General features: G+C 38.2%; 1 protein-coding gene across 1 annotated transcript; it reads right to left on the reverse strand.

The window, feature by feature from the left end:
- Positions 1 to 234: 234 nt before the first annotated feature.
- LOC108998347 (testis-expressed protein 2-like) lies at positions 235 to 17696 on the reverse strand. The gene is made up of 7 exons (XM_018974874.2): positions 17143 to 17696; positions 16173 to 16405; positions 12969 to 13635; positions 12124 to 12475; positions 11805 to 11899; positions 11468 to 11662; positions 235 to 1108 (listed from the first exon to the last, which is right to left on the reverse strand). Exons 1-7 carry the CDS (start codon positions 17353 to 17355, stop codon positions 521 to 523), a joined length of 2343 nt encoding a protein of 780 aa, XP_018830419.1. The 5' UTR covers positions 17356 to 17696; the 3' UTR covers positions 235 to 520.
- Between the last annotated feature and the right edge of the window lie 8140 nt (positions 17697 to 25836).

A 25836-nucleotide genomic window follows, 5' to 3' on the forward strand; every position in this document is an offset into this window, starting at 1 on the left:
AGTGTCGAATGAAAGATAAACCCAATTTATCCATAAGAACTAATCTCCGAAAACGACCTTGCACCAAATCGTCACCAACGAAATCAACTACTCTACCTTGAGCACTTTCTTTGGCTAAAAAATCCGCCACCATATTAGCTTCTCTATAATTAAGATACATGGCTATGAATCAATACAAGACACTATGCTTTAGATTTACGCTGCAGTTGTATCTGTACGATTGAAGACCAGTTCTTTAAGAAAATCAAGTATGAAAGTATATTCAATTATCTACCACGTTCCTGTTTTATTTTGCAATGTAAACTTATATTATGACCTAATCAGCACGAGTATAATGATCTGAATGATTTATGTACAACAGTCTCTTCCAAGCATGAATCACAGATGGATTTCTCTATTCCAGGGATATTAGTAACCTATTTATCATCAGAGAAACAAGTACCTGACGCCTCACATTCCCCCATTCAGCAATGCAATTTGCTGCCAATTTCACAGTATCTCCTCATTCAGCAATGTTATTTCACGGTCCACGCATCTTCTCAACAATGTTTCGGCTCTTTTCTTCAATGTTACGCCTCTTTTCTTCTAATTTCTCACCCATTTTCTTCCCTAAATCAAGCATCCTGGCTCTTCTCCCCATTCTCTTCGGCCTCGAATCATCCTCTTCTGTGGTACTGTCCTGTTTCCCGAACAAACCTACAGACCCAGACGGTGACCGATACTCTGGAGCTTCCTCAACTTGTTTGGGAGTTTCTTTTGGTTCATCATTTCCTAACAAAGGGGTAGTCAATTCTTGCAAATTTCTGCTGCCAGGCCTTGATAAATTACTAGAACTTGTTGAATCTGCTGCTGCTACATCAGTAGATTCATTAATTGGGTTGCGTTCTGGATAACTGGAGGTGCCACTACTAGATTCCGTCTTGGGTTTTGCTTCAGTAGGTTGGGAGGTGGTTACTTCACGCCCAGCAGTAGGCTCATTAATTGCTTCTTGACGAAGCCATATGAACGGAGCAACCTTCTTGGGAACCCAGTCATCCTTGTCCGCTATCATCCAGGGAATGCAGACACTTTCACTGTTTGGAAGCACCATAGTATCCAGGATAGATGCCTGCATGTGAAAAAGGCTTCAGAAGCACGCTAGAATTATTTATCCATTCTACCAAAGAGAAACTACTTTAACCAAACGTGCAGGGTTTTGACATTCAATTGTCAAGAGTGCAGAGGTCCTACCCAAGAACACTCTCTCTCTCTCTCTCTCTCTCTCTCTCTCCCTCCCCAAATGATGTCTGTTTCCAATGCTTCTCACAAGAAATAATTGGGTTTCTCATTCCTTCTGTTATCTTTAGTTCTTCATCATTTCATTGTCATTATTACGGTGGGAGGATGGGTGTATCGAGGAAGCTGTTAGTTCCATAATTAGGGACCATGTTGTAGTTCTAAGCTAAAGATGTTCAGTAGAGGCCAAAACACAATGGGTTAGCATTCGAGCAATAGAGAGTTGCATGGTAGGAGAGGCCGTTTGGAGAAAATGAAGCACGTGAAGTGGTAATAAGGATAGCAAGAGACAAAGCACCCGCTCCTAATGGCTTCACTATGGCTTTCATCCAATCATGTTGGAATGTGGTAAGGGAAGATGATATGAAGGTATTCCAAGAGTTTCATACGTTTGGGAAGTTTGAAAAAACCCTCAATGCCACTTTTATTGCACTCATTCCTAAGAAAGTAGGGGCCTCAGATATTAAGGACTATCGCCCTATCAGCCTTGTGAATGGAGGACTATAAGTGTGACATTTGCATTTGTACATTATATGAAAACTTAGTTCACAAATCGATGTGTATGTTTTAACATAAAAACAAAATGCCAGGCACAAAGAGTAAAGAAAAAAAGTGTCTTGTAGTGAAGAGAAGTTTCAAACAAATCTTTTCTCCTAAAACGATATTTTTTAAAATCATAAATTTTAAGTTTGGTTAAGGCTTCAAGTAAGTGGAATGGGAGGAGGAAAATATAATTAAAGCATGCATATATTAAAAGAAAAGATGGGATAATACACTTTGCACCCCAAAACTATGAAGGTGTATGCACTTTGCAACAAAACTACCCAAACAATTAACACATTCTTTTTATAAGAAAGATTTTATTGAAAAAGTAAGAGGCATAGCCAAGTACAGAGGAAGTATATGAAAGCCAAAACCTAATTACAAGTTAGGAACAAGAAAAAGATACAAGAAAATTATGAACGCTAGTTCCATTTAATACAATAGCTGAAGCCCAAAGAAATAAGTTCTGGAAAAAGAAACATCTAAGTTCATCCAGTGAACACTCCCAATCTTCGAAGTACCAACCCTTCCTCTCAAGCCAAATGCACCATATGAGACATAAAGAGACCAAATTTCAAATGGCTGCAATCTGAAAATTGCCTCGAAAGCCTCTCCAACAAGCCAATCGACCCATTACCCTCCTAGGCATCACCCATTCCAATCCAATCCCATTAAAATCTCATCCCATAACACATTTGCCACCTCACAGTGAAGTAGTAAATGATCAACCAATTCGCCACATTTTTTACACATACAACACCAATCAATAACACTTAATCCCCGCTTCCTCAAGTTATCTATGCACAGAATTTTCCTAAGAGATGCAGTCCATCCAAAGAAAGGGACCTTAGAAGGCACCTTACTCCTCCATATGCACTTCCAAGGAAAAGGATGCACAATGTTCTGACATGACAATTCCTCGTACATAGAATGAACAGTGAACTACTTATTCCCAATATGACTCCAAATCATTTTGTCCATTGTCGTCCTACCAATACTCGTAGCATGCAACAAGCTAAACAATTTGGAAATTGCATCAATTTCTCAATCTTGTGCAGCTCTCAGAAAAAGCACATTCCATTGTGGGGTACGAATTGTCTAAAAGGTCCGCCACCGAAACATCCTGATTATGAGCAATCCGGAAGAGAGCAGGAAAGGAAAAGTTATGGGCCATACCCCCACACAAAGTATCATGCCAAAACCTGACAATGGAGCCCTCACCAACACCAAAATTGACATGTCAGGTAAACTCCCCCCAACCACTCTTGATACGCTTCCACAACCCCACACTATGCACACCTCTCACCTCACCCCCCCCCCCCCTCTTCTCTCAACACTCCCCATATTTGGAATCGATCACGGCCCTCAACAATGACTCACCCATGGTACCTCCATAGCCATTTCCTAAAAGGGCTTTATTAAAGGTCGTACCCCCAACTCTCCGCATGACATCAGGGAACAAACATTGTCACAACTAACCAAATGGAACTTGGTCTCCTCCCCAATACCTCCCCATAAGAAATCTCGAAACATCTTTTCCATTTGTTAGCCATACCATTATTCTTACACTTACCACATCAGTCAAACATCATTACCCGACATTTCCTTAAATTATCTATGGTGAGGATCTTGTCCTGAGATGCTGTCCATACAAAAAAAGCTACTTTTGAAGGAGTTTTCATCTACCATATACTCTTCCATGGAAACATGGTCATTCCAGGGCTCGTTTGAACTTGGTAAAACGATCTGATCATGAATTTACCTTTCTTGGAGGGGCTCCAACACATCCTATCTATGGTACCCTTTGTCATGCTTATGGAATACAATGCCTCATAGAACTCTGCAATAGTCTCCAACTCCCAATCTTGGGCTGCCCTAATGAGTTCTACATTCCATTGATGGGAAGCCACTAGGAAAGACCAAGAGATTGGCTATCGCAGCATCCTTTTCTTGTGTGAACTCAAAAATGGCAGAGAATGTGTCTTAGAGGCTTCGTGCACCCCACCATTTGTCATACCAAAATCTGACACGAGAGCTATCACCCACCACAATATGTTCATGTCTTCAAAAGATCTCCAAGTGTCTCCTGATGTATTTCCATAAACCCACCTCATATATGCCATGTACCTCATTTGAGCACCATCCTCCCCAAACCTCCCCAAACTGTGAATCTATAACGGACTTCCATAGGGCCCCTTTCATTTTAGTACCTCCACAACCATTTACCCAACAGGGCTTGGTTAAATTTCATCAAGTTACGAATCTTCAATCCACCCTCAGAAATTGGGGGGTACATACAAGTGACCAATTAACCAAGTGAAATTTGAATTCTTCCCCTAATCCACTCCACAAAAAGTCTCGTTGTAGCTTCTCTATATGGTTGGAAACTTTTTTCGGGAGTGAGAGCAAGGACAGAAAATAAGTGGATAAGTTAGAAATAGTACATTTAATCAAAGTGAGCCTACCACCTTTAGACAAATACAACATCTTCCAAGAAGTCAATCTATGCTCCACCTTTTCAACCACACCATTTCAAATCCTCTTTGATTTAAAGGGAGCACCCAATGGTAAGCCAAGATACTTCAAGGATAGAGATCATACCTTACATCCCAGTAGAGAGGCTAAATTCTCCGCATTAGAGACAGCCACCACATGCACCAATTTAAACTTTGAGAGATTAAATCTCAAGCCTCATAGAGAATCAAACTGTAGAGATGCAAAACTCTATCCATTTATATCATTTCTCCCCAAAGCCACATCTAGCAAGTAAATAAAGTAGGAACTTCCAGTTGACGTGATCATATGCTTTCTCCATGTCTAATTTGCAAAGTAACCCAAGTTCTCTAGACTTGAGTCGTCCATCCAAAACTTCATTTGCTATTAAGACCGAATCTAGGATTTGTCTAATACCTTTGACAAAGGTGTTTTGCGGCTTCGAAATTAGCTTTTCCATCACCGTACTCAATCGATTTGCCAGCACTTTAGAAAGAATCTTGTAAACCCCATTCACAAGGCTAATGGGGCGATAGTCTCTAACATCCACCGACCCCATTTTTTTGGGAATGAGTGCCAGGAAAGTAGCATTAAGACTTTTTTCAAAGCTGGCATTGGTATGAAAATCATGAAAGACCCTCATAAGGTAGCTCTTGATCACTTCCCAACAAGTTTGGAAGAAACCCATGGTAAAATTGTCAAGGCTTGGAGCCTTGTCACCAGCCATGCCACGGATTATTTTACCCACTTCATCCTCCTCAAAAGGCCTCTTTAGCCACCTTGCACACTGCTGATATAATGATGAAAAAGTTAAACCGTCCACTTTTGGTCGCCAAGTGTGTTGTTTAGATAGGTGTTGGTAATACTATGCAATGTGGTTCTTGGTGACTAATCAATCCGAGGACACTGCACCATCTACCATCAACATATCAATAGCGTCATTCCTCCTATGAGAATTAGCCACCCTATGGAAGAACTTCATGCACTTGTCTCCCTCCTTGAGCCATAATGCCCTTGATTTTTGTCGCCAAAAGATCTCCTACAGCAATGTTACTCTTCATGTTCTAAGACTACCTGGCTCTTGCTGGTTCTCTTATAGATTTAGGTGCAATTTGGATAGTGAGATGAGATGAGATGGTTTTAGATGAAAGTTAAAAATTGAATAAAATAGTTATAATATTATTTTTTTAATATTATTATTGTTTTGGGATTTGAAAAAATTGAATTATTTATTATATTTTGTGTGAAAATTTGATAAAGTTGTAATGAGGAGATGAGATGAGATGAAAAACTTTCACTATCTAAAAGAGGCCTCAGAGTTCTTGCCACCTTCTCCCCTCCAAAACCTGTAGCTCCTCCAAAAGGGAGCACCTCTGTTGCATCACATTGCCAAAAACTTGTTCATTCTGTTGCTTTAGATACTGTTTCAACGCTTTTAACTTTCTTGTCATTGTGAAGCTTTGAGAGCCTTGGAAATTGTAAGAAGACCACCATTGTCTAACCCTGTTTACAAAATCGTTAGCTTTAAGCCACGTATTCTCAAATTTAATATACCTTCTACCCCCTTGGATGCCTCCACATTCCAAGATGATGGGGAAGTGATCAGAGCAAAACCTAGGTAATCTCCTTTGTGTTACGTCCGGATAATGTAACTCCTAGTCAAGAGTTAATAAAAACCTATCAATTCTCGACCAAGATGGGAATTGTTGGTTGTTGGACCAAGTAAATGTACCTCTAGTTAGTGGAATATCCATAAGCTCCTATTCTAAAACGAGAGTGATGTGGGACACACCCGATCTTTCATTCAAAAAGCGAGTTACATTGAAGTCAACCCTATGCAGTTTGGTAACTCCCACCAACTAAGAAGTCCCGCCAATTCTTCCCACAATGACCTTCTCTCCGAATCAACATTAGGGCCAAAAATTCCAGTGAATGCCCATTGGAAACCGTCTTCAACATTTATAAAAGAGCAAGCCACAGTGAACTCACCCACACATTCCTCCACCCATTCCACCACCCTTTTATCAAACATAATTAGGACACCACCGAATGGTCCTTTCTATGGCAAGTACGACCCCTACATGCTAACCTCTCCATAAACTCTTAACTAATTCCCTTGTGATGAATTCCAATTTGGTCTCCTATAAGCAAATAATATCACTCTTCCATTGACGAAGTAAGTTTCTGACTTGGAGCCTTTTATTATAATCATTCAGCCCCCTTATATATTCCATGCTATTATTTTTTGTTTCATAAAGCAACCATCTTACCCCTCCCCTTGAGACACCCCTGGTTAGAACTCTTCTCCCCACCATCATCGTTCATGGCCCACGTAAGTTGCTTGAGTTCTCACTCTTTTTTTAGGTAAATTAAAGGATTGATCATATTTGGATTGTGCATATCCAGCCTCAATAGCTGTGAGTAATGCCATAAATTCATCTTTAAAACCGTCACATGTAATCCCTACACAAGGCTTAATCTTCATAGCTTTCTGAATGACCCAATCTGATACACTGGGATAGATTCTTAAAGGAATAGATTATTCCCCCTCAACAGAAGTTATGCCCTTCCCTACGTCCTCCCCTCCTTTACTAGGCTCAAATAAAATTAAGAGTTCCATCTGTTTCATCCTCCCCCACTAAATTCACGCTCCCAATTTCGTCAAGCAGATCTTTTTTGGCTACAGAGGTGTTTTCTGGCGTCGATACAATGACTTGCATGACGCTGAGGTCGATCGTCAACACTGAAGTCGCCGACACAACTTTTTATGGCATCCAACAGTGTACAAGACCTCCCAATACCATTTCCATCCCCCTTGTCTACAAGCTTCTTGGAATCGAGTAAGATTTCCGACGCCAGAGACATCACCGTTGCTTCAGTTGTAGTGAGGGGTGACCTAGAAACCTCCAACGCATAAATTTGTGTCACCCGACAGCTCAGTGGCCCTCCCGATGGTTCACAGTGTCGCGTCGATAGTCCCATATGCATAGCGTCAATCGCAATTGTTACCAACGCAGGTTCTCCGTCGCAAATGTTGCCAGAAACAGGCCCAAACTTCGCCAGCGCAACGAACCCTGGTCAACGTTGTACCAGCGTCGCTGCTGGCCTAGGATTGGATAGAGCCCTTTAGAAGGCCCACATTTTAGCCTCCATTTCATTTTGGTTGCACTAGTTAGGCGCGTCTAGCCCATACCCATCTTCTTTTTTCTTTTAACTTTCCCTTTTCCTTTATCGAACTTGAGGGGTATAGGCCCATTCCAGACCAACCCATTTCTAACCAATCCTTTAGAGATACCCATGTTTTGTTGGCCTTAGCCCAAGACCAAGCTCATATCCACTTTACTAATATGTTCTTCCACTGGCTTCTTCAGTAAACCAAATTTCTCTTTCAAACAAAAAAAAAGACCTCGGCTCCACACTTTTTGCTGCGCCAACATAGTACAGACCTCCTCCCCTATTTCTGGTATAGTGCCTCGACCAACCTTCTCTGTAGCAGTGGTGCTCTCTGCATGTCCCTTTTTGTCATTTTCTTTTGGTTGTAACACCGAGAGGTGACCTATACCACCCAGCACTGCTGCCCATTTCCCTGCACCACCCATCGCAACCTCTGCATAAGACTGAACCTGCTTCCCCGTCTCCTTCCCCTTATCTGTCGTTCTGTCCAGTTTTGGAGCCAAAACTAGTGTCTTGTTTGCCAGGATATGCATGGACAGAACATGCTTCATCTCCATGGAAACATTGTTCCACCCCGTTCCTTCCATGCCTACCGAAATAGCTAGAAGACCTCAACACCCACTACCACCATAGTCTGTGTCCAAAATCGTTAGAACGCCGGGGAGAAAAACAGTGCCTTGGCACCATCGCATTACGTCTTGCAAAACTCTATCTTTCCCTCCAAGAATGAGCATTCTTCCACTATATTCGCAAGCCAATGAGCGCTGGCATAGCTGAGGACCAACTCCTTAGTAAACTTCCTATAATTCTCAGTGAAATGTAGATAGTGTCCCCCCTCCAATGATAAAACAAAAACTTCTGTCTCTATTAATAAATGTTTAATCAAGTCCATCGTCACTGCTAAATAACTCAATAAATAGCTACACAATTATTCCCAACAATGGTCACCAGAGCAGATCACCCATTGTGACAGTGAAGGAGAAAAAAGCGTACGAAGAGAAAAAAAAATGTATGGAGGGAGGGAACCTTGAAAAATACCCGGCTTGCATAAAATACCTGGGACTTCCAATTTAATTTTGCTCTCCAAACATTCATTAGCTATTAGTACAAAATCCAAAATTTGTCTCCCTTTGACAAAAGAGTTTTGAGGTTTTAAGATGATCATCTCCACTACTGTACTCCTGCAACAAGAAAGAACTTTGGATATGATCTTATAGACCCCATTCACGAGACTAATGGGGCAAAAATCCATCACATCCAAAGCCCCCATCCTCTTTGGGATAAGAGCAATGATGGTTGGGGTAAGACTTTTTACAAACTTACAATAAGAATGTAATTCATATAAAACCTTCATGACATCTTCCCGTACAATATCCGAACAGCCATGAAAAAAATCCATAGTGAAGGCATCCGGCCCAAGAGCTCTAGCCTTAGTCATCTTTCTTACAACTTGTATAACTTCCACCTCCTCAAACAGTCATTCCAATCAACTAACACTCAGGATGTCAATGGACTCAAAGGCTAAGCCGTCAAGCTTAGGCCTCCAAGTGAGCTGCTCCGTAAGCAATCTTTCATTAAAGAGGCATATGTGGTCCTTGATCTCAGGAGCCTCTAAGAGGACTTTACCATCCACTGGACTCACCTCGATAGCATTGTTCCTCTTATGAGAATTAGCTACCTAATGGAGTCACTTTGTGCACTTGTCCACTCTTTTCGCCAAAGTGCCCTCAATTTTTGTCTCCACGAAACCTCCTCCATCAAGATTGCCCTCTCAAGCTCCCAAGTAATCTAACTTTTCCTCAAGATCTCTCCCTCAAGATCTCTCCTCTTATGAAAGAGCACTTCCCTCCACCCTACTCTCCAAACCCTAGAGCTAGAGATTTCTTCGTCATTCTCCAGGGCCTTTAGTTTACCTGCGAAAATAAAACTCAAGGTGCCCTAAAGCTGGTAAGATGACCACCATTGTCTCACCAAATCCACAAAACTCTCAATTTTAAACCACATGTTTTCAAACTTGAAGTATCTTGCACCCCCATGAATGCCATCACAATCCAGAAGAATAAGAAAATGATCTGAACTAATCCGAGATAACCTCTTCTAATACACCTCCAAGAAATGAGCCTCCCGAAGTTGATACCAAGAATCTATCCAATCGAGACCAGGCCCAATTATTGGACCATGTGTTTGCACCCTCACTAGGGATAAATCAAGGAGATCCAACTCAAAAATGAACTCGGAGTAGTCTGCCATCGCTTGGGTTATACAATGCTCCCCCAGTCTCTCACAAGGAAATTAGGTAACATTGAAATCCCCTCAAATGCACCTGGGCAGATCCCTCGGTCTCTCACAAGTCTCCTTGTACCATCCGAATTTGGTCCATATGTTCCTACAAAAGCCCACTCAAATCCATCCTCCACATTTTTGAAAAGGCATGCTGCCGAATACTCCCCAATGCACTCCTCTAAGTTCTCCATTTCCCTCGTATCCCACATCACAAAAACACCACCACAAAGACCCCTTAGAAGCAAGAAAAGCTCAACCCACAAACCCATCTCAATTTAGTTTCCTTTAAGCACACTATCAAATTTCCAAAGGCAAAGAAAATTCTTTATACAGAGCCACTTGTTGAGATCGTTTAGCCCCATAGATTCCAAAAAAGGATCTTGGGCCTCAAAAGTAAATTTGAAGCCCTACCATTGGATTTACCTCAACCTGCACTTCCCTCTCTCACATCATAGTTTATTTTACATGCAAGTCTCTTTAACTCAAATGTCTTTCTTTTAGGCTGATTATGTAGTTAAGGAATGTTCTGACTCAATAGCTATAAGCAATGCTCGAAATTGTTCTTCAAAACCTTCACATGAAATGGCCACACATACTTGAATCTTAACTTTCTGGAGTACCCAATCTGAAAGGGGACTCGCCATGTTAAATTGCAGAGGCAGTGAACATAAAGGTACTAGATCGAAACCAATCTCATCTTTGTCTTGGTGATCACAAGTTCCATCACAATACCCATTGCTAAGCACCATTTGCATGTCCTCATACAACTTGTCACCCCCCCCCCCCCCAAACAGAGGAACCTGCTCCAAAACATCTCCTTTCTCAGAAGAAGGCTCCGCAAAAAGGCATCCAACTCCTCAGCATATTCAATCTCCAAAACACCATCCAAGGGTTGGGTCATCGACTTATAGGCTTCAACAACAAGAAGAAAACCTGAAACACCATCCAAGGGTTGGGTTGGCAACTTTTGAGCGTCAACAACACCAGAACAACCCAAGACACCATCGCCAACAATACAGAGAGGTAAACCTCGAGAGTTTTCAATGCCTTTCTCCCTTTCCGGAGAAGACACCGAGCAAAACACTACTTGGAGACTCTAGGAGGACTGACGACTTGTTCTGTATGGTCCCTAGTAGCACCCCCCGGAGATTGGCCAAAGTCAAACCCACTTGAAATGAAGAAGACCCAATACCTGGTTTAACCCGCCACATTGAAACAAGTAGGGTTGACTTCAGCTGGCTTGGCCAAACCTTTTCCTTTCCTTTATTACAAAAAATTGAAAATTTGCACCACCATTATGATCTACACATCAAAATTGTGCCACATCACATATTTTTCATGGATCTTAATGGTTTGAATTGGACAAGAGTATAAAGAATAAGGTTTTTTTCTTCTTGAGTTAAAGGCTCTAGTGTGTCAATCTTGTTAGTTTGGGATACAAAGTGCAAAATCCTTGTAGTTTAGAGTTGCAAAGTATACTTTTCCCAAAACACATCCTCCATGTATCAACAAAAATATTCAATTACCAAGTTTTTTTTATAGGTATATTCGAGTACCAAGTTAAAAGATGTAATGCCTTCATCTAGGATTTTCTTTATAACATTGTCAATAAAAGTAATGGACACAACACTGAAGATGCATATTATTACTTCCAAATTAAAGGATGGATATTAGCACTTAATAAAACAAGTCTCCATACCTTAAGCCGACTGATCAGAAAAGAAGCAACATGTCCACTAGTTATCTTGTGTTCCCCTACAGTAGACTCCAGGTTAAAACCTATATCAGGCATGGATGTGAAAGCAAACCATAGCTGATCAGAAGGAGGTGGCTTTATATGTAACCGCAATGTTCCTCGAAGGGATGCTACCCTTATGGTCAAAGACAGAGGCACCTTTAATGAGAAATAATCAGTTGGATTAAGAAGAGTAAAAACATTTCTGGGCATGCACATGCACCTGTGCAATGTGGTGATAAGAAAACAGGGTGGGGGCGGGAGGACGGAAACACATAAATGCAGAGAGATGTCTACAAACCTGTGAAACCTGTTTGACAATGGAATTAAGGATGGACTTCCACCTGGAACCATAAGTTGATGCTGATGTAGTGTTCTTGCAGCTTTCTAAACCATCTGTAACAGAATAGATGAAATTCAAATTAGCATCATATATCATAAATATTTCAAACCAGCTTACCGTGAAATACTGTTGCTGATCACCAAGTTTATGATTTCCTTAATATCTTATCAAATTTTTGTGAGAACTGGGAGTTAATGTGGTATAAGGAGCAGTACATAAAGCTATAGACAAAAGTAAAATAAATAAACAGTGTAATATCAATCAGTATTAGAATCACCTTTCTCCTTAGTCTCTGGTGCATCGGTTATACCTCCAGTAGGATTTAAATGCCTTCCAAAGTACTCAAAATCCTCAAGAAGATCTGATGGGATTTCTCCAACAGAGCTTGATCCTGGATCTGAATCCACTATGCCTTTCTGGAAATCTAGTTCACGAACTTCCAGTCTTGTTTCAATGTCGAAAACCACACCACCAGAATATTCAATGTCAACTTCGAATGCCCATACCTCATTCATGTCCATTGGAAGAATCCTCGCACCATGAATGTAAGGTGGGAGATTCCCAGGATCAATGTCAGTACAGATGAGTTCACCTATGTAGCTAGGGGTTCTCGTACTGGACAGTGTTCTCTATAACACAAAATAGCAGAAAACCAAAACAATCATATTAATAAATGCTGTCTCTGTTTTCTTGGAGACGAGATTATACATTATGATGGTAAGAAATTTCCCTATTTGTATCTATACAAATATATCAAAATCTTGGCATTTAAGATTCTTTCTCCCCATTCATTACACTTCCAACCTCAAGATGCACAGATGTGGCTCAATCTGGTGAGTCTATTAAATCCACCTCGGAGGCCCCAGCCCATGAAAGTTAGTGTAATTTGTAGTTCAAATTTAGAAGAAAAAAATTAGATGAAAAATGTCCAAACAAAGCCCTTTTTTTTCCCGTGCCTCCCTTAGTAAAAGGAATCTTCAAGAGAACTAATTTGTAAGTGCTAAATTGGGAATAAGAAAAGCAATGAAATAATACCATCTCTACCTTTCCCCACAACAGCATGTGCTGCACTTGTGCATACAAAAATATAAAACAAAATCTTATACAAAGAAGAGAATAAACCTGAACCCGTGCTTGTATGGATCTTTTAATCTCGGCATTGTTTTTCACATCAAAAAAGAGACGAGAAATTAACAAGTTCCAACAGAGTGTACCCTCATCATTGCCAAGCCTATCATTGGAATCTACATCTGAGATGACAGAAGTATGACTCTGGCTTCCAGAATGAGAAAATGTTGATGCCGATTGTTGAACCAAATTTTCTTCACTCTTAGACCTCTTCATTGAGGCGGAGGCTGATACTGACTCTTGAGATATACGAGTTTTCTCATTTGGCTTTCTCTCTGCCAGGCCTGATAATTGAGCCCAACTTGACCTATTTTCTAAACCAACCCTAGAAGTCTTCTTTGCAATTTTCTTCCAAAGTAAGCGAACCTTTGAGGAAGTTCCATCAGACCTACTTGTCTGATCCGCTGGCTCAGCACAGAACCCCATCGAGGGTTTCATAAATGAAGGATATCCCGGATTTAAGGTTGTCAGGTAATTGTGGAACCCTTCATGCAGCTTGGCAAACCAGTCAACTCTTTCTTTCTTGTCACATGATGCTAGACGGAGAGCCTTACACCATGATTCTTTCTCACAGGAAGTCTCAAGATAAATGTAAAGAATTTTACTTCCACCGTTAATTATTGAAGTCTTGCTTTCCAATTTTAAAGGAAACCTTTTGGCCCTATTATTCCCATAAGAAAATGAATAAGAACAAAAATTTAATGACAAGTTACAACTTTTTAAGTTGTAATACAGAGGACACATGAAAACCTAACAGTCAGTAAAGATTTTTTTTTTTTTAAATATATATATATATAAGCACAGTCACTAAAGACCAAACTAGGGTAATGTAAATCAGCAGGGTGTAAAGCAAACATCCTCCTAGTCTCATGCCTAGATAGACAAAATGTATATCAAAAAGCATTCAAAGTGAGCCTCTCCAATAAGACCTGAAAAACTTGAGCCAACACTTAGGGGTGGTAAATTACATATATTATCAGTCACATGATCGGATAATAAATACTAATAATGAAATGGATAGCTTTATGAAAAACGATAAGTATCGCAGTAGAATGATTCGTAAAGTGAGTACAGAAACTACTCCTTTCTCTGACCTTATGGATGCAATCAAGAATTTGCATCCTTTTTTTACAAGTGAATTTGCGTCCTTATTTGAAATATACACATACATCATAAGATTTGTAACTGAAACGAAAATTCAACTTTTGGGACAAGTACAAACTTCAAAATTATATAAATTTCTGATTTAATCCCATAGCTCCCTAAACTACAAAAAGTTGTAATGAGTACCCTAAAGCAGTTGATCAATTATTACTTACACTGTGAGGTGGCAAGGGAGCTATGGGATGAGACCTTTAGCAGGACCGGACTAACGTGGGTGGTGCTTAGGAGGGTGCTGGATCTTTTTGCATGTTGGAAAGGCCTTCAGGGCAACCTACAGTTTGCAGCTATATGGAGAATGATTCCTTTATGCCTCACCAGGTCCATTTGGCTTGAGAGGAATGATTGGAGCTTTGACGATAAGGAGTGCTCTTTTGATGAGTTTAGAAATTTGATTTTTCACACCTTATTTCTTTGGGCTTCTGTCATTGTAATCAACAGTTCTAGTCTTCATGATTTTCTTGTATCATTTTCTAGCTCCTAACTTGTAATAGGTGTTCTCTTTTGTATACTACCTGTGAACTTGGGAAACGCCTATTGACGTTTTAATAAAATTTTATCTTACTCATCAAAAAAAAACTACCAATATGCTTCGATGCGTACCCTCGGTTATGATTTGACTAGTAAGTTGAACGAAAAATAGGTTGTAAAATAATCTTAACAAAGGGTGAGTGTTGAAACTTACTGGTAATTTAGGTTGAAAATGCATCCTTTCATAGTTTAGTGTGCACAATGTAAAAAGAGTCGTCGTTCTGAAGTACAAAGTGTAATTACCCTAGGACAATTTTAAGGGGTTGATTAATTGACGATCCTGACCTTGATCTAAAAAATAAAACTAGTTCCTGGAATAAAAAAGAAAAATACGGCTTCAATTTTTATGTGATCAGTACAAGCAGCTGAAAAACAACCAGAATACAAGGAATATTATCATACATAGCTAATGATATTTGAAGTCAATACATTACAAATATTCTTAACATTGCAAAACTCAAAAACCTTTAGCCAAAAGTTTCAGAAAAGAAAAATATGTTATAGACCTTACTATCTTCATCATTAGTCTAAGTAATGTTGGTGAATCAGGATCAAACTTTCCTCCAATTGTATCTCTACACCAATGAATCTTCATTTACATTTACAAGGAAGAAACAACCCCATACTTAGAACCATCAACACAATTTTGGAACTCTATTGTTAGAAAAGTTGTGGCAGGTTACAGCTCTGGGAAAAGAAGTTACATTTTAATATGGGCCCATTAAAGGCTATCAAAACACAGAGGAGGAGAAACCAAATAACTAATGATCCAATAATATGTTGCACATAGCAGCTCTGGATTCAAGAGGTTTTCGATAAGGGGGTATGTTACTCAATAATCTCAAAGAGACAACTTCCAATTAACAAGTATTGAAAATGCATGCTGTACATGACATTGGGATTCAGCAGCTGCCTTGGGTTGCCATTCTAGAACTCTGAAGAAGCTGCATGCTTTCCAATGCCAAGGGATGCAGCTAGTGGGGCTATTAAAGAGGACAAAATGCAGCAAGAAGATTAAAGTGAGGTTTGGATAGTGAGATGAGATGAGATGGGTTTAGATGAAAGTTGAATAAAATATTGTTAGAATATTATTTTTTTAATACTATTATTGTTTTGGGATTTGAAAAAGTTGAATTATTTATTATATTTTGTGTGGAAATTTGGAAAAGTTTTAATGATGAGATGAGATGAAACACTTTCACTATCCAAACAGGAGAATCTCTTCTCTAGTTGGGGCCTGTTCAAATATTGTCTCATACGGGCTATGTCTATCTCTCATCAATAAAATTCTTATAAACTAATAAAAAAAATATCGTCTCACACAATTGGAGGAGCAAGGAGTGTTTGAAACCCAATCCTCTAAATCGTAAATACCAAATGATTCACACCAAGCAAAAGTAATTGAGAAATTAGAATTACTGTGAAGTAGATTCTCAAAAAAGTCAACAGATAGTATGCCAACTATAAGAGCACCCAACAGAAGAGGTCCAGCAAAGACCGCATTACCATTTTCGTGAAGATACGCTTGTTGCTGAAACAGCTTCAATCATGCAACCCTTAAGCTCAATAACTGTGTTGGAGCCATCTGATTCGACCAGAATAAGCTTTTGGTCCTTGATTTTTGCATGTTTTTTGACTGGGGAAACCTCCAAGAAATCATTCTTTCTCTTTTGCTCCTTTGGTCCTTTGTCCAGCCAATTTTTTGGAATCTTTTCTGATTCTAACAACCATACTACCCCCTAACATACAAAGCCGATCCAGGAAAACAGAGATTAAAAAATATAACAGACTAACAAAGACTAGTAGGAATCTTGCGTGATGAACAATTGCGCTCTCAGAGATGCACAAAAACGATTATCAAAATGTATGTTACTAACGAATAATACCCAATAATGCAGTGGTATGAACCAAACAATAAGCATATCAATTGCAATGGTATCACATGTATTAATCATATGTCCATGCAGTTATTTCAATTAATGTTGCAAAGAGCATCATAATGTTCCAAAGCAACCTATTTTCTTGGTGATTGTTAAATGAAGAAATCCTAACCATTAGTTTCTTTCTTTGTTTTCTTTTCATTTTTTTACAGAGTCTTCCTCTAAGCTGAAACACTTTTTTAACTTCGAATTTTGAAAAGAAACATGTTCTTATCAGTTATCACATGCTCAAAGAATGCTGTTATTTTCATAGATGAGTTAGTTTGAAGGAGAACTTTGTCCGGGTTTTCTTTAGCCAACCATTTCATTTAGAACATCAAAATCATTCGCCACATATAGTTCCCAAAGTACCGTTAAGGGTTTCTTCAACTCACCATCTTATAAAGGAAAGAAACTAACAAAATACTAAAGTAAAAAAATAAAATAAAAGACTAATTAAATCTCGGTACCAGGAGATTCATGAACTTTTTTTTTTTTTTTTTTTGATAAGCAGGAGATTCATGAACATATTTAAATAATAATAATTAAAAATGCACCTGCTTGTTGTAAGCGAAATCGAGAGATTGACTGGGATCAAGGTCCCGGGAAGACTCTTGTGGTCGTGATGCTATCTGGGCTTCCTTTTGTTTGGTCTTCTGATTCAACCATTCGATGATGAAATACACTCCCACCGCTTCCGCGCCCACAATCGTCAGCGCCCCAACTCCAAACCCAATAACAAAAACAAGCAACAAAAACAGGAACATCATTTGGATTTGATGGCACCACACAAAACCCCAAAGAAAAACCCTTGCCTGTGGTCAATCCGACCGATTAGATAAAGACGAAGAAGCCATAGAGAATTATGGGTATTGGGAATATGAAGCCTTTATATTCATCAATGACGCTTGTGGAGGGGAATAATATTATAGTGGAGGTAACAAAGAATCAGGTTCTGCTTCTGCCCGGTACTTTCAGAGCTTTCTCCCGAAGTTTTCTCTTTTTGAGCAAGTTAGAAGAGAATACTGAATGAAGAGCACGCAAGAAAACGCGTCTACCCGTGTAGACTGTTAAGTTCTGAATTAGGAACAGTAAGAACAACAGCCGGCATTGTTCAATTGCCGCGCCGACTCGTCCGTTAAAAAGTAATTAAAAAATAAAAAGCAAAATTTTCTTAAGCGGGGGTTTGAGCAGTGAAATAAGGTAAGATAATTTAAGCGGGGGTTTAAAATTAAATAAATTATTATTAAAATATTTTTTTAATATTATTATTATTTTAAAATTTGATTAAGTTGAATTTCTTATTATATTTTATATAAAAATTTATGAAAATTATAATAATAAGATTAGATGAGATGAGATGGTTTTGGTATCCAAACTGAATTTAACTTTCTTCTTTAGTTTTTTTTTTTTAAATTATCAACCTTCTTAGGGCTCGTTTGGATACAAAAATGAGATGAAAGTATCGTTTGGAAAGTGAGATGAGATAAGATGAGATGAAATAAAATGAGATAAAATGATTTTAGATAGGTTGAATAAAATATTGTAAAAATATTATTTTTTAATATTATTATTATTTTGAAATTTGAAAAAGTTAAATTATTTATTATATTTTATGTAGAAATTTGATAAAATTATAATGATGAGATGAGATGAGAAGAGATGATTTATGTCATATCTTCTCATTTAATTTTAACTAATAATTTCACTATTATTCACAAATCATTTTAATTTATCTAATCTTATTCCACTGTTCAAACGCATAATCAACATTCTTTTACCATTTTTTACCATTTTGATGAGTGATAAATAAATAATAATAATAATAATAAATAATTATTTAATATCACATAAAAAAAATAGTGAAAAGACGTTGATAAAAGGAATAATGTATTGCACCTCTCTAAAAAGAGTCTTCTAAAGTCTTCCAAATATTGAATAAGGCTAGGTTGGGTTGGAATTTGATCCATCCCATTATTATAAATTTTATAAATTTTTACATAAAATATAATAAATAATTTAATTTTTTAAAATCTTAAAATAATAATAACATTAAAAAATAATATTCTAATAATATTTTATTTAACTTTCATTTCAACTCATCTCATCTCAACTCACTATCCAAACCTAACCTAAAATTTACAATTTTGTATGAATGAGAGATATATGGAGTAGCTATCATAATATTTATTGGCATTCAATGGTGTTTAAAAATTTATTTAGACAATTATAAATATTGTGATATCTATTTTACACCATATCTTAAAGTTGAGTCAAGAAAGATATTTTTACATAAAACATATTTTTAACAATATAACACAATACGGTTTTACCCTTTTTTCTCTCTACGGAAATTAGGTCTTTTGTCGTTTTGGTCCTTGCCTGTCACGGCAAGGACGCTTGCAAACATTGTTTCGGATCGTCCATTACCTATGCCAGAGGTAATGGTTCCTATGCGAGAGGCAAAGTTGGTTGAGGGGGAGTTGTGTTTCGTTTTCAATAAAGAGGAGATCAATCGAACGGCGGCTCCGTTTTGATTTTCTGTAGTTTTATCATTCCAGCAGCGTCGCCCGTCTCTGGACGTCATTCGGGGGTATATTAAAAACCGTTGGGGATTAATCTCTATGCCAGCTGTTGGTGCTATGAGGAGGGCTTGTAACGTGTTGGTGCGGCTGACTAATGAAGCAGATTTTGTTACGGCCATGTCCAGGGAAATCATGGATATTGCTTCTGTTCCATATAAAATTTTTCACTGGACTCCTGCCTTCAATGAATATGAGGAATCGGTATTGGCTTCGGTGTAGATTTTCTTACCAGGGCTACAGCCTCATTTTTTCCATGAGTCAACATTAAAGATTTTTGCAGGGTCTTATGGGAGATATCTGAGAAGAGATAATGCAACAGCTTGTGTTTCAAGGCCAGAGGGTGCAAGAATGTGTGTGGAGATGGACATATCGAAAGATCACAGGAGTTATTTCTGGATTGGTCCTCTTAATAAAACGGGAAATCATTTTCAGGAAGTGGTATTTGAAACTTTACCAGCATATTGTTCAACGTGCCGTATTCAAGGCCATTCGAAAAATACGTGTAGAAGGGAAAAGTTGAATGCAGGAAAGCAAAAGAAAAGTGTTTCTCAGTCTAAAGCGGATTTGAAGAGATCTGAAAGGAATAAACATGTGTGGACGTCAATGAATAAGACGAATCTAGTGCAATCTCAAAAAAAGGAGGATAATGGAATTGAACTACCAATTATGTACGTGCGAACAGGATGGGGTGATGGTATCATCTTTAACAGTGACTGAATCAACAGGAAATACAGCAGGATGGGGAAAATTGTTTTTGTATTGAAGGAGGAGGAATGGAGGTGAGTGATAAGGAATTGAACGCGGAAGGGGATACAGGAAGAAGCTGTTCGATAAACACACATGATTCTCTTAAGGATTCACATGGGGTTGATATAATCCAAGAAAAAGCATCGTTAATAATGGAAGAAATAGTCAACAATAAATTAGAAAGAATAGTTGATATGGTGGTAGATGGTGGTTGGTGGTTCTAGATTGAAGAATGTCAGGGATTTTAATGAGAAAGCAGGGGAGCATGGATGCTTAACAGAGATGGGTATGTGTTCTATACAAAACAGGCAAGTTCAACATGGAAGTGTTCAGAGTGAAGGGGAGGTCCAAGTTGAAGACGTATTAGAGTCATGCCGAGTTAAGGAGAGAATGACAAGGCAGATGGATGTTGAGAATATTAAGGCACAGGATGTGATAATTGGGGGGGAATCAGATGTTCTTTTTAATGTAGAAGTGAAGGTACAAGGTTCGAATCAGGAAATAATTGGCTTTGAATGTGAAAAAAGTAGAGAGGGAATAGGAATGGAGCTGGACCAGGAAGTAGAGGTGCCAGTTGTGAAGTTGAAGAAGAAGAAAAAATGTGTTAATGTTCTTCCGAGTATGATTACTCAGTCATCCAAACATGATTAATATGTTAGAAAATATATTGGTGTGGAATGTTCGGGGGGTGGGTAGTTCATTTCTTCAATTACAGAAGCATATATATGAGACACATCCTGATGTGTTGGCTGTTTTGGAACCGTTTATTGAGGAGTGTCGTATACATAAATGGGCAAGGAAGTCGAAGTTTGCAAGTTTTATGACCAATCAACAGCAGGAAGGAAAAATATGGGTGTTCTAGCAAAAGAATGTATCTATGCAATTGGTTTCTAGTACAAAGCAACAGATTTCCGGTATATATAAGAAAGGTGAGAAGGAGATGTTATTATCGTTTATATATGCGAGTTGTTTTCAAGCTGGGAGGATTCATCTCTGGTGAGAATTGGAGTCACTTCAAAGACAAGATATTCCTTAGGTGGTTGGAGGGGATTTTAATGTCATCCGTGATGATCATGAAAAAATTGGAGGACTCTTAAAATCACAGGGTGTTAAAGATTATCTCAATCACTGTATATTAAATTGTGGGCTCATGGAACCGCAAGAAGAAGGTTCTAAATATTCGTGATGTAATGAGCAAGAAGGGCGTGGCCATATATGGGCAAAGTTAGATCGGCTTCTGGTAAATCAGGAGTTTTTACGGATTTTTCCGTCTGCGAAAGTGTTTACGTTGGCAAGAAGCACTTCCGACCATTGTCCGCTGCATCTCAAGACTTCAATTCCTCTTCAGTTTTATGGTCCAAGGCCTTTCTTGTTCCAACGTATGTGGACTACATATGTTCAGTTCCAAGAGGTAGTGGCCAAGAGCTGGGAGATGCCGACAAATTTTAATGGTCTTTAGAATTTGGCGGCTAAGTTGAAACGTTTGAAGCAATCGTTGAAGGTGTGGAATCGCACGTCCTTTGGGAATATTTTTGCTAATATTTCACGATGGGAAGACTGGATTATTCAATTGGAAGGAAAGATTCTTGAGATGGGAGAAGTAGAGGATGAAATTCTTTTACAGGAAGCTCGGAAGGGGTTGCATAAGTGGCTTCGTAGAGAATAAATTTTCATGGCTCAAAAGGCTAAAGCGAAATGGATAAAAGAGGGTGATGCGAATACTAAATTTTTTCAAAGTGTTTTTAGAGATCATAGATGGAAGGCATGGGTAGGACATATGGAGATACAGGATGGCCAGGTGCTTCGGACTCCAATTGACATGCATGATGGTGCAGTGGATTATTTTTCTAAGCTATTGTAGTCTGAGGTGCATTCCAGTGCGAAAGAAGACATACGAAGGTTGGTTGAACCGACTGTATCTGAGGAGAAGAACGTCAATCTTGTTAAGTTACCTTCTATGGAGGAAACTTTAGAAGCAATGAAATCAATTCTGGAGGATAGTAACCCGGGGCCTGACAGTTTTGGGGCTAGTTTTTTCATTTCTTGTTGGGACATTGTGGGACTAGATGTGCTTGAAGCTACCATGGAATTCTTTTCAGGAGCGTCGTTGGGTCTGTATTATACTTCTACTTTTTTGGTGCTTATCCCTAAAACAAAATGCCCAAATAGTTTCGCTAAATTTCGTCCAATAAGTTTGTGTTCGGTTATTTATAAGTGTTTCTCAAAATTTTTAGTTGGAAGAATTCGGCCTTTATTACCTAGTATTATTTTAGAAGAACTGGGTGCGTTTGTTAAAGGCCGTAGCATTTTTGACAATGCTTTGATGGCGCAGGAATTATTGCGTAACTTTAACAGAAAGACTAGAGGTGGGAATATTATGTTAAAACTGGATCTGATGAAGGCATACGATAGGTTGGAATGGAGCTTTCTATGGGAGGCTTTATATGCTTATGGTTTTTCTGATAAGTTTATTGGTCTTCTAAAAAATTGTGTTTAGAATTGCAGTTTTTCCGTGATGCTTAATGGAACATATCGAGGGTATTTCCAGTCTTCTAGAGGAGTTCGGCAGAGGGATCTACTCTCACCATATTTGTTTATTCTAGCTGAGGAAGTTTTCACGAGAATGGTTAAATAGGCAGTGGATCTTCGGAGGATTAAGCCTCTTGTAATTCCTAGAGTGAGTACGCAGGTGTCTCATTTAATCTATGCTGATGATGTTGTTTTCTTTCTAAAAGCAGATCAAAAATCGGTGAAAGGGCTCATGGAAATAATTGAACTTTATTCCAAGTGGTCGGGACAAAAGGTAAATACGTATAAGTCAGTAATGTATTTTTCAAAGAATATTAATCATTCAAGGAAAAAAAGCCTACAAAGAATAACCGGTTATGGACTTGGAAAATTTCCTTGTACATATCTAGGTATTCCGATAGCTCCTTCAGTGATTGGAGTACGTTGTTTTGAGGATTTGTTGAAGAAAGTACGGGTAAAGCTGGATGGATGGAAAGGTATGTTATTATCGGCTAGGGGACGTATTATTATGCTTCGGCATGTGTTATCCAGCTTACCTGTTCATCTTATGTCAGTGATGGATGTTCTGAAGATGGTTATTACGAAGCTTAATTCCATTTTTGCTGGGTTCTTATTGGGAGGAACGGAAGAGCATCGCAAAAAGCATTGGGTGTCTTGGCAAGGGTTGCTAAACCAGTTTGTGAGGGAGGTTTAGGCATCCGTGACTTAGGGGAGTTTCAGAAGGCAGTTCAAGTGAAGCTAGCTTGGAGTGCTCTTTATGGAAGTTCTTTATGGGCGAAAGTTGTGAGAGAAAAATATTGTAAAAAGCATCATCATTTTCAAGGAAGGGTTCAGAGGTATGCATCTCCTGTATGGAAGTCAATATCTGCTCGTTTTTCGGCCATTATTGAGCAATCAAGTTGGCAGATTAATAAAGCGCAAATTCATTTCTGGTGGGAAAACTGGTCTAGTCTTGGCATTCTAGAATTGCAGATAAGTAATGTTGATCAATCTAATTTGATGTTGCGGGAGGTGATTAATGGTGTAGAGTGGAAGGAAGATGTAATTGCGGAATTGATAGGAAGGGATAAGGCTCAGTATATTAACTTGAATGTAAAGCTGGGTGGGCTGGAGATAGATGATAGGGTGTATTGGAAGCTGTTGAAGGAAGGTAAGGTAACTATGAAATCTGCATGGGAGGTGTGTCGGTCAAAGAATGAGGAAGTTAAGTGGGCAAAGTTTGTTTGGGATCCTGTTATTCCACTTAGAATGTCTTTTATATGCTGGAAAGGGTTACAAAGGGCATTGAGTGTGGATTCAAATGTCCAGCGTATGGGAATATTTCTCTGCGTGTGTCTGTTGTGAGTAGCCTAAGGTTGAAACAATAGATCATTTGTTGGGAGAAGGGGACTTTGTGCAAAAACTGTGGAGGAAGGCTTCGGAGATGTTGGAGGTTCAGTATGATCAGCAGCAAAACTAGAGGGAGAGATTGTGGACCTAAGTCTCTAAGGGAAAACGATCATCTCAATTAGAACACATATGGGGATCACACCTGTATTAATTGTATGGTCACTATGGATGCGTCAATGTAGACGGAGAATGGAGGATAAAGACACGTCGCTTCAAGTTTGTTGGGAGCATATTACTTTTTGGTTTAGAAATATATCTTTTAAAATGAAGAGGAATAAAAGACTCACTTGCGGGCAGATTGATATTTTATAAATGTGCTAGATACCAGTAGTAGATGTATATAGTCAGAGGTTTGGATAAATTTTGTTAATTTTTTATATAGCATTGTTAGTTTCTTTTGAGAAGAAATAAGTTTATATGATATTCCTTTGCCATAAGTAAGGTGTTTTATGAATAAAATTGGGGAGGGGTAACTATTGTACATGTGGCCCTAACTTTTCTTAAGAAAAAAAAAAAAAAAAGATTGAATAAAATATTGTTATAATATTTTTTTTAATATTTTTTTTAGATTTAAAAATATTGAATTGTTTATTATATTTTGTGTGGGATTTTAAGAAAATTATAATGATTATATGAGATAATTTAATTTTATATAACCAAACCAGCCCTAAATTTCCATATATTTGAAGGAAATGGTTTTATATAGTAGCTAAAGAAAATCCCTACATGCATTTTATTAAAATGTAAATCTATGCAATTTGATTATTTATTAACCGTTGGTCTACTTGCATAACAGGACACATTGAATAACATAAATTTTACATTTTATATAAATTTTTATATAAAAAATAAGATCACAAAAAGTTACCGCTTAACAATTACAAAATTATAAAATAAAATAAATAGATCTTTATGCACAGGATGTGTGGATGTTAGGATGTAAGAAATTTCAGAAAGCTGCATTCACTCATCAAGAGTTTGGAGAGATCTTTATGCACATGCTTCAGAGATTAGGTAAATTAGAAATCTCTTTGTTTGCAGAAATTGTCAGAATGTTGTGGACAAGAAGAAAGTAGATGATTTTTTAAGATGGTTTTACAATTCCTTCCATTCTGATTAAGAGAGCAACACAGGAGTACAATGATTTTTAGCAGTTGCATGATAAACAACTCAACTCCAGAAATCATGGTAGAGTGGCCCAAACAGAATTTGTTCATTGGCAACCTCCAGAGAGAGATTGGATCAAAATAAAATGGGATGTTGCAGTCAGAGAAAGAGAGCATAGACTTGGAGTTGGGATTGCAGTTAGAGACTCGGAGGGGGATATACTGGCTTCATGCATTCAACCAATACAATTCTGCCCACAAGCTGATATAGTAGAAGCTAGAGGTTAAATTTCAGCAGCCAAGTTGTGTAAAGAGCTTAGTTTGCGGAAAGTAGTTTTTGAAGGTGATTCATTGCAGGTTGTAAATGCAATGAAACAGAATGTTCAAACAAATGGTTTGCTGCAATGTATTGTGAATGATGTACATTCGATCTTGGCATGTATTATTTGGAAGATAGCACATGTCAAAAGGAATGCAAATCAGGTAGCTCACTTGCTAGCACAGAAAGCACTTTATCAGAGTTGTGAGATTATTAAGGTTGATTGTATCAACCCTGATATTAGTGATCTGGTTATGGCTGAGAAACAAAGAGCAGGTTTTTGTGAAAGTGTGATAGTACAGTCTGATGTCAATGTTCTAAACTCTTGTCATTGTCAGGTTCTAATCTAGTACATTCTGATGTCAATGTTGTAAGCTTTGGTAGTGGAGCATCTGTTCCTGACTTTACCAATGTAGCTGAGGGCCACAATGTTTATTGAATGAATTTTTGAAGTTTCAAAAAAAAAAAAAATTAGGGAGTTTGAGTACTTCTTCAGTATATCAATGAATAATAGTGAAATGGTTGACTTAAAATGTTTTATTAGGTTTTGAAAAATGAGAGGAAAAAAATTGAATA

Source organism: Juglans regia, chromosome 6 (genome assembly GCF_001411555.2).
Source record: "Juglans regia cultivar Chandler chromosome 6, Walnut 2.0, whole genome shotgun sequence".
Lineage (NCBI taxonomy): Eukaryota > Viridiplantae > Streptophyta > Magnoliopsida > Fagales > Juglandaceae > Juglans > Juglans regia.